Raw genomic sequence first — 9,274 nt, 5'->3', positions numbered from 1 at the left:
TGAATTGCTCCTTTTTAGTATATAAACTATTTATTTTTTTCTATTTAAGATCCTAAGTATGGCTAAGTTGTTGATGAAGTTAAATCATTTTAATTCCCAAGTTATTGTATAGCTTCTCAGAACTTCTTTTTTCACTCCGGCTGAGTCAAATCGATCGGGCAGAAAGGGTTCTGCCCGTTTTAAGATGTTTACATTGAATTTTATCTCTCTTTTACCACTGTTCTTATCTGGTGGCGATTGAAGAATCGAATTTTAGAGTGAATTTTTCTTTTAAATTAAGTACCTTGAAACATTTTCAAATTCCGGGTCAACGTCACGCCTAGATTCTTTCGAGACTGCTATGTTCTTCTCATCTCCATAATCAGTAAAGATAAATGCTAAGGCTATAGCAAGAGTCCATCCATACATAACGATAAAGAGAAACTTGCTCATGACGAAGTCTTCCTCTCGCTCTGACCCATGCGCTTTGGCGCACGATGCATTTTGTACCCTTTTATGAGTGATTGATTTCCATATTGCGTGATCGTGTTCTATGAGACTACTTTATCAAGGAATAGAGAGTTATTTTTCATCAATATCTAAATTTGTTATGTAAGTCAGACACTTTAGTGTAACCTGAGGTAACCGACAGCGAAGAGATATTAAACCAAAAACTACTTCTGGTTCACAAAAAAGATCCAGAAATTACTCGGTAACCTTTCATGACCCTTTCGGTATTAGAGGTCTGCTTTTTAATTTTAATCGAGCTTTGAAAGAATGCAAATATCCCGTCAGTGTCATCGAAGACGTTGCTTTTGAACGCGCAAAAAAAGAGCAAATTTAAAAGGAGGCAAAGGTAATAGACCTAATACAGCAAAAGCCCAAAGCGATGATGAGATGAGTTTCCTCTTCGAAAAAAAGCTTCTCGTAAATTTCAAACAGAGATGCATTGAAAAACACACCTTGGCTCTTCAATTTACTGCATTTTGGTCTGCGATGAAGAAAACTGTAAGCAAATCTTAATTTGTATATAGTAGACAAACTTCATAATGGGAAGTGTTTTGGTATGATATTTATGCACTCGTTTGGTTTGAAAATAAACTCGTGCGTAAATATAGTACGTCAACACTTTCCATGAAGAAATATTTATTTCCTTCATTGACGCATGCATGCGAAGCGTTAATTTCTTTCTTTTATCAGATTCAGTCGTTTATGCAAGCTCGCGCATGATGTAATTTTACCGATAGATTTACGTATCTAGATTTTTCATTGTTATTTATAATTGTTGTCTCCTCTGTGTGCCCTTAGGCGTTCAAAACACTTCTTGGTACTCTTGATTTTGATGCACAAATATAATGTCTGCACCATTTGTTCATTCTGGTGTTAAGGGAAGCTGTTAGAACACAACATTTTATTTAATTAGCCACACTGTCGAAATTTCTTTAACTGTGTGACACAAGAACGGATGCAAGCCTTTAGACTAAATTTTTCCTCAAATGTTTACTGTGATATTGATAGAACGTAGAACTGAAACGCAATACAGATCTTTTGCAGCCGAATCAACATCGTAGAAAAATCTTCAAAAGCGCGCAAAACAGAGAAGTATTTCAGACCACAAAATGATACTTAATTACACTCTCTATCGAAAAAGTTAAGTTATTCATTAGATCGATTTCTGCGCAGATTCATGGCTTGACCGGTGTATATTTTGATTGGAATATTTGAAAGGTTTTCAGTCATTTAAAAATGCGCTAGTTCAACTTTGTTGCTAACGTCTTCTGAGTGTCAAATTACTATACCCTAGTATTTTCTGATATTTGAGCTGTGCATGTTGAGCATAAGCGAAACTTTCTCGAAATAAAACATTGACGTCACAGATTTGAAAAGATTTGAAAACAATCCTGTCTTAAAATGAGAATATAAGAATCGAAAGTAGAAGTGTTTTGTATTCCCTTCTTAAAAAAAAGCGGGTTTCTTTCAGCTCAAAATGGACCTCTAGAGGGAACCTCTGGAACTTTCGCTGTCTTTAATTAATGTACTAGCCGTGTAGCGGCTAAACTGGATACTAGGTTTATTGTATTTATTGAAGAACAGAGTCACAAAAGGGAACGAAGTGAGACGAGACCCTCTCCCCCCCCCCCCCCCCCCCATCCCACCACTGTGCACAAGAGTGTTTGAATCAGATATTATTCCTTACGTTTTTTGAGGCCACGTTTACTTCAAGGTTGTATTCATCAGTTTCAAAAATAAGTTAAAAAATAAATACAATGAGACTAACACCACGATAAAGTGATTTAAAACGTGTTTTATTCAGTCCCACAGGAATAAAGGCCAATATCTTCGTCATGTCAGTCTTCGAGTCAGGACGATCTCTCTAAATCTGATATAATAAAAGAAACAAATAGAGATAAAATGGATGTTTGATACCTAGAAGCCCTTTAAATGGTCCTTAAGTGTTAAGTGTAGGATCCCTATATATAGGAAATGTCTCAGTTTAAGTGCAAAAATATGGATATCCCATTGGTAAGCTTTCTTACTTGATGGCCCTTTTGCATTTATATGTGCAAATAATAAAATGGCAAAGAGTATATCATACCTAGTGTTTGTGTAACCGCGCATGCATAACTGATAAATTGAAGAACGGTTGTTGTGGAATTTATAATTTGACTTGTTGCTTGTTGACCTGATCATAATAAAGTCCTCCGGATCACATAAGAGAAGCAGGATCAAACTGTATCGAAACCCGACGCAAGATAGGAAAATCAAACCCAGAAATCCAGACCACAGTTGTAGGAGATGAGCACGCTCACCAAAGGGTAATCCCAGCTTAAATCAACTTTATCAACAGTCCCTACCTTCCTTATGATTATCAACTGTTTACTTTTCAACCGCGACGGTAATAACGACGTCTAAACCATGGGCGTACTGCCCGGGGGACTGGACGTGGGAGTCTGAACCGCGATATTGGATCCGATGATTTCTTCAATACGTTGAAAAGACCATTCTTCCCCTCGACATCTTCAGTGTCTTCTTCATCATCGTTGTAAGCTTCTCGTTCGTTTTCATCGAGGCCATCATCTTCTACATTCCAGTCTAAGTCACTTAAGATGAAAAAGATATTGTAAGCTCTTCTGATTTTCAACTTTTAGCCGGTGCGTCATTTTTCTCCTTGACGAGGCCAAGTGCATTAATCGTTAAGTCTAGATAGACACCCACTTCAAAACGGCAGTATTTTTGGAACGGCGTTAGCCGCAAAAGTCCGATATTACAAATGGCTGTATTTGTTGAACTTAGCTAGAGTGTCCAGCATATAACAGGTAAACCTAAGCCCAAGTAATTGCATGAGATCCAAAGTTTCTGGAAATTTAAACCTCTCTTTAGTGTTTGATTTTTTTGTACTTAGTTGATACAATCATTGAAAGATTCTTTATGCCAACCATGTCGTATGTAAAGCTGGACATAAATATCGGCATCCAGAAGCAAATTTCTGTCACCCCTATTTAAGGCAATTTCGACCGGGCTGAAAGAGCCCTGCGAAACTTAATGCGACCGGAAGATTTAACAGGTAATCCCAAACTTATTACCTGAAAGTATCTTCGAACACTGATTCTAAGTCCATCGTAGATTCTTTTAACACTGGTGAATTTCCTTCATGTTCATGACGGGTAAAAGATACAGCCAAGCTGATGGCAAAAGCCGATCCAAATACGGCAATAAGGTGAGATCTGTTCATGACGACGTCTTCTTTAGCTCTGGCTTGTTAGCAAAGGTAAAGGTGCATCTTATATCTTTAGAGCATGCATTTTATCCCTTATCGCGTGGCCTTTTTCATCTAATAACCAAGAGCCCACTTCAGTTAAAAAAGTGCCCACCACCAATACTAAAGCCTCGAATATCAACCTGACACTGTTCTGCAAACTACTGAAATCGACCTTATAGACAGTAGCGACGTAAAAATAATTATCAAACGTTAAGTTCACCAACTCTCCAATCCTTCAGCTACGCCAACAATACACTAAAGAATCAAATACTGCATTGTTTAAACTTCATTTCTCTCCACCAGCAAAATTACCAAAAGTAACCAGTGGATGACATCACTCAATGGTTTCTAGAAACACAACATTTTTTTACCAGAAAAAAGAGAAAAAGAAGTAATTTTTGATGAATATTTCCTTGTCGACTTCTGCTGGCCTTAATGCTATGGCTTTTCAAGCCTCATCATTACAACATTATAGTAAGGGACCTCTGGTGAATTTTTGGTCAGCCAAACAATACATTTTAAACCTAAAATAAATTTTGATTAATAGTTATGATGACGATGTTACTATTTATAAAAATTATCACAATCATACTTATAATAAGACGATAAATCGCATAAGAGCTACATGAGTGTTGAAACTAAAAATAAAACAAATATTGTAATGGTGAAAACTTGCGATAGCTTCTCGTAAGTGCTCCGGCATTGAAGAGTGACTGTATTGTAGTGTACTTCCCTTTTTCTGTTATCATCAGTCGAGTGTTTCTAAATCTGGTTGTTTTAGCAGTTCATTCACGATTTGTATTATGCTCATTACGCTTGTATTCCCGTTTTAGTCACATATTACACTTATTACTCAAAATACTACACATTACTACGGAGAAAGATCTCCAAGATTGAATTTTCCATCAGTCTTCGAGTTTGGACGGTCCTTATAAATCTGTTGCGATAAAAGGATTCAATATTAATAAATTCATCAACATCATAATTAAGGGTCCCTAGTTGCACAGTGCATGTACAAGAAATGTATTTCATAGCAAATGTGAGAGGTGACCTGTGAATATGCGATATTCAAAGATAGTATTTCTGTTTTTTTGTACAACCGTATAACGTGAAACAGTCAAGTAACTCAGTCGCTTGAAACCATGCATTCAGAAAGGCCCTTTGGAGTACAAAATACAACTAAATGTGAGGGCAGGTAAGATGATCAAACCCAGACCGAAGCTGTGAGAGGTGAGCACCCTAAAAAAAGCGCCGCCCTTGCTGATGCACAATCGGTTTGCGTCTAGTTTCTTGTATTTTGAAGGATGTTATTTCCAATCTGTTTTTGTCTTCTCCATTTTTACCCTTCTCTGTTCCTTCGTGATTTACCACTATCTCCTTTGTGTTTTTTTTTTTTTTTAATCTTACTAAACTAATATTTTGTGGTCATTTACAATCTGTGTTTACTGATCTTTTCTATTCTTCTCCATTGTTTATCCCTTCAAATCTATCATACGAATGAGTTTGGAGAGACGATCAATATAAAGTATTGCACCAGAGTATCTGTAGAATCTGCAAGTCCGCATTAGAATTAGCTCGAACCCCCGCTCGAAAAACCTTTTGACGGGTATTTCATAATCATTAATATAATTTTTTTATCATCATCATCATTAGTATCAACATTTTCATTATTACCATTATTATCATTGTTCTCATTATTACCATGCGGCAGTATATACATCTGTATGCCCAGAATAAAAACAAAACTATAGTTGGGGTTGGGCGTTAAGCCATGGCCACCCACAGCGTCGACTATTATCTATACATACAATTAGAAATATAAATGGGTAAAAATGATTAAAAGAATTTGTAAATACTTTGAATGTCTTGATGTTCAATAATGTTCGATGGAAATAAATTCTATTGTAACTATGTAATATCTAGTGACTTAGCTTAATGTTCTTGCAATATGAAGTGAACTTATAAGGATGGCCTTCTGCATTTGTCCCAAGATAGATTTACTCTTGTCTTTCACCAGTTCCTTGATATTCTGCTCCACCTCTCTTGAGCAACCACCAAGGACATCTATGATTATATTGTATTGAATGATCTTGTACCCAGGGTATCTGTTTGTGAACTCTAATCATAGTTGGTGATACTTTGTGATCTTTCAATGTCTTTCGCCTCTCTGTTTTCCAGCCACGGGCAGCTATTCTCGATGACTGCATCTCTCCTGATTAATTTGTCGATAATTGTAACATCTCTTCTGTTAGCTTTCACCAATGTTGTATCTGCATGTAAGGAGACGTCCCAGTAGGCGGTAGCACGTTCATTCTCGTACATTGACTTTGATACAGCTGTTGAGAACCATTGCTCCACTTTGCTAATGAAGTTCAAGGGTCCCAGGACTTCGAAGAATAGGATCTTAAGGGCATTGTTATGTCTCTGTAAGGACTTGGTTTGGGCCAAAGCGATGCAGCCAAATAGAATGTGTTGTACCTTCTCTGTGAACGTTCCACATAAACAGCAGTTTTCATCAATGACTTGCGAACTAATCTTTCAGTTGTAGCATAGGTAAAGCTCTTGTATTCCTGCTATGGTGTGTGTAGAGGCATTCTTCCATGAAGAAAGCCACGCAAAGCATTTCTGAAGATCAACTTCTTCGTCTTCCCATCTGTTCCTGATGAATTTTCCTTGACATCTCTCCTCAGATACAGTTGATTGAGTCTCCTGCTCCCGTGACTTGTTGATTACTGGCTTCACCTGTTTGGACTGTACTTCTTTATCCCCATCGATGACAGTTGGGTTTGGATAACTTAGCCTAGTTGAAAACCCAGATCAGCTGCATACGTCGTTACATCTTGGATCTTGGAGTGACGACCTTTTTGTCCAGCAAGTTCTTCAAAGGATCTTACAGTAGCCATCGTTGGGTCAGCATTACAGTAGAGCTTTATTGCTGCTTTCATATTGGTCTTCTTGTATTCCTTCTCCACCGACTTAAGACCTCTTCCATCGTGCCTCCGTGACATATAGAGTACTGCCTTTGATCCACGAGGGTGATTTCCTCCATTCTCTTCAATGATCTTTCTTTCCTCACGGTCTACCTGTTTAATGTTTGCTATCGGCCACGTTTGTGTCTACATCAGGTATGTAAGTACCGGAAGTGCGTACTGATCGGTTGCCTTAACCTTCGAGCGGTCTGACAATGGGTTAGACCAGATGGTCAATAGCCTTCGCCGCAACCTCTAAGATTTCCTTGTCCTCTTGCTTGGTGTTTTTTAAGGATGACCAGAAATTTATAGGTGATATCTTTACCTAAGTTCTTAGGTTTAAGGTTAGCAATATTCATGTCTTCTCTACCTTGCTCGGTATGAGCTTTCTTCACATTTACCACAGCACACTTTTTCTCATTCCACGTTAACCAGATACATCCCATTCCGTTCTTTACAGCCGTCAATTATTATTATTATTAGTGTTATTAGTGTTATTAGTGTTACTGTTATTTTGTTATAATTATTATAAATATCATCGTTATAATCATCAGCTTCATTATTAACAACATGGCGTCTGTGTCATGAATATGTAACTTGGTGTCAGGATTGGGATTACGAGCGCCACTGAATAAAACCAAACACAACAAGATGGCTAAAGGATACGCCAATTCGTCGATCAACTGGCCAAGAATGAACTGGGCCGCTACGGACATGAGCAAAGAATGGGAGAGATTTTACTAACACTGTGAATTCACGTTCGGAAGACCGCTCAGCAAATGCACTGAGAAGGAAGAAATATGCAACCTTATGAGCTTCGTCGGCGACAAAGGCCGAAACATTTACCTCACTTTCCAATGGGAAATTGTTCAAGTTGGATCTGGAGAAAGTGCACAAAATGTAAATGAAAAAGAGATATTCCATAGAGTCGTTGGAAAGTTCAAAGCACATCTTGAAGCAAAGAAGAACCCGATTATGGCGGCTGTTAAATTTGATCGAAGACGCCAGTTACAAGGGGAAACGTTTGACTCCTTTGTCACCGATCTTAAGCTCCTGGCCTGTGGTCTGGACATGAGAGTGTCAAATAACTTGATCCGAAACGCCATTGCATGCAAATCTCTGGACGAACGAGTAAGACAACGTTGCTTAGAAAAAAGTAAAAACCTTACCCTGGTAATGGCAATTGACATAATAATAATAATAATAATAATAATAATAATAATGATAATAATAATAATTTATCTACTTATATAGCGCCCTTTAACAGTATGGGATGATCAAAGGCGCTTTACAATCCAGGAGAATTAACATTTACAGTCGGATGTTCGAAGCGACCAAAGATGGAATGCAAGTGATGCCTGGCGAAGACCCGAACGTGGAAGTAATAAACTTGCATGGAAGAATAGCTCGTCTAAGAAGAATTGCTCGTCAAAGAAGAAACATGAACAAGTTCAAAAATGCGATAGGTGTGGATAAAATGCTCACAAGCCCCGTGAACAATGCCCAGCCAAAAATGAAACATGCAACAAGTGCAGAAAAACTGGATATTTTGCAAAAGTGTGCAGAAGTAAGAAAAACAATGTCCAGACACTGCAGGAAATTGTCTACCCTGGAGAGGACTTCTCTAGTGACGAGGAGGGCTCTAACAGCAATGTACAACTACTTCACATAGCTATCTTAGAAATGAATGGCATCAGAGACAGGCAAAAACGTATGAAAATGATGAATGGTGGGAAGTTGTCGAAGTGGACAATAATGCCCTGCATTGTCAAGTTGACACTGGTGCCTATGCAAGTGTAATTAACACCACTCAGCTCAAGCAAGTAGCACCCAATGCCCAGATCAAAAAAACAAGAAGACACTGGTGTCATACAGCCAACAGCGAATCACACCAAAGGGTTACGTCACTCTTCCAATAAGATTCAAGGACAGGGATTTAAATGTGAACTTCTATGTCATAGATAGTAAGCAGAAGCCAATATTGTCAGGCAAAGTTTGTCAAGCACTCAACTTGGTTCAGCAGGTACATAACCTACAGACACATGTTGATAAAAACCTAAAAGAGCTACTTTATCAGTACCCAGATTTACAAAGTGCATCCGGAACCATGCCTGGAACTTACTCTATGAAGATTGACCCCACAGCAACACCTGTAGTGCATTGGCCTCGCAGACAACCTGCAGCACTCCTTCCCAAGATCATTGCCAAGCTCAAAGAGATGGAAAAAGAACGACAGCTATCCAATGTCGCACAGCCCACTTACTGGGTTAACTCAAGCTGAACTTTTTGAAGGTCAGAGTACGAAACAGCAAGTTCAATATTTGGGCCACATTATCTCAGCAGAAGGCCTCAAACCAGATCCAGAAAAAGTAAGAGGTATGAAGGACATGCCACCTCCTAGAACGAAAGAAGTCGTGCGTCGGTTCTAAAATCTACATAGTATTTGGCCAAATTCCTCCCGATACTGGCAGAAGTCGAAACACCACTGCGTGAACTAACCAGAAAAGATGTACTCTTCCACTGGGACAAGCCACAGGTAGCTGCCTTTCAAAGGCTTAAGGATGTG

General features: G+C 38.5%; 1 protein-coding gene across 1 annotated transcript; it reads right to left on the bottom strand.

Annotated features, from left to right (window-relative positions):
• Positions 1-2,189: 2,189 nt before the first annotated feature.
• LOC148718645 (uncharacterized) lies at positions 2,190-3,755 on the bottom strand. The gene is made up of 3 exons (XM_088739884.1): positions 3,564-3,755; positions 2,835-3,080; positions 2,190-2,359 (listed from the first exon to the last, which is right to left on the bottom strand). Exons 1-2 carry the CDS (start codon positions 3,710-3,712, stop codon positions 2,864-2,866), a joined length of 366 nt encoding a protein of 121 aa, XP_088596010.1. The 5' UTR covers positions 3,713-3,755; the 3' UTR covers positions 2,190-2,359; positions 2,835-2,863.
• Between the last annotated feature and the right edge of the window lie 5,519 nt (positions 3,756-9,274).

The sequence above is a fragment of the Stylophora pistillata genome, chromosome 12, assembly GCF_964205215.1.
Source record: "Stylophora pistillata chromosome 12, jaStyPist1.2, whole genome shotgun sequence".
Taxonomy (NCBI): domain Eukaryota; kingdom Metazoa; phylum Cnidaria; class Anthozoa; order Scleractinia; family Pocilloporidae; genus Stylophora; species Stylophora pistillata.
This window is presented reverse-complemented; position numbering and strand designations above follow the sequence as displayed.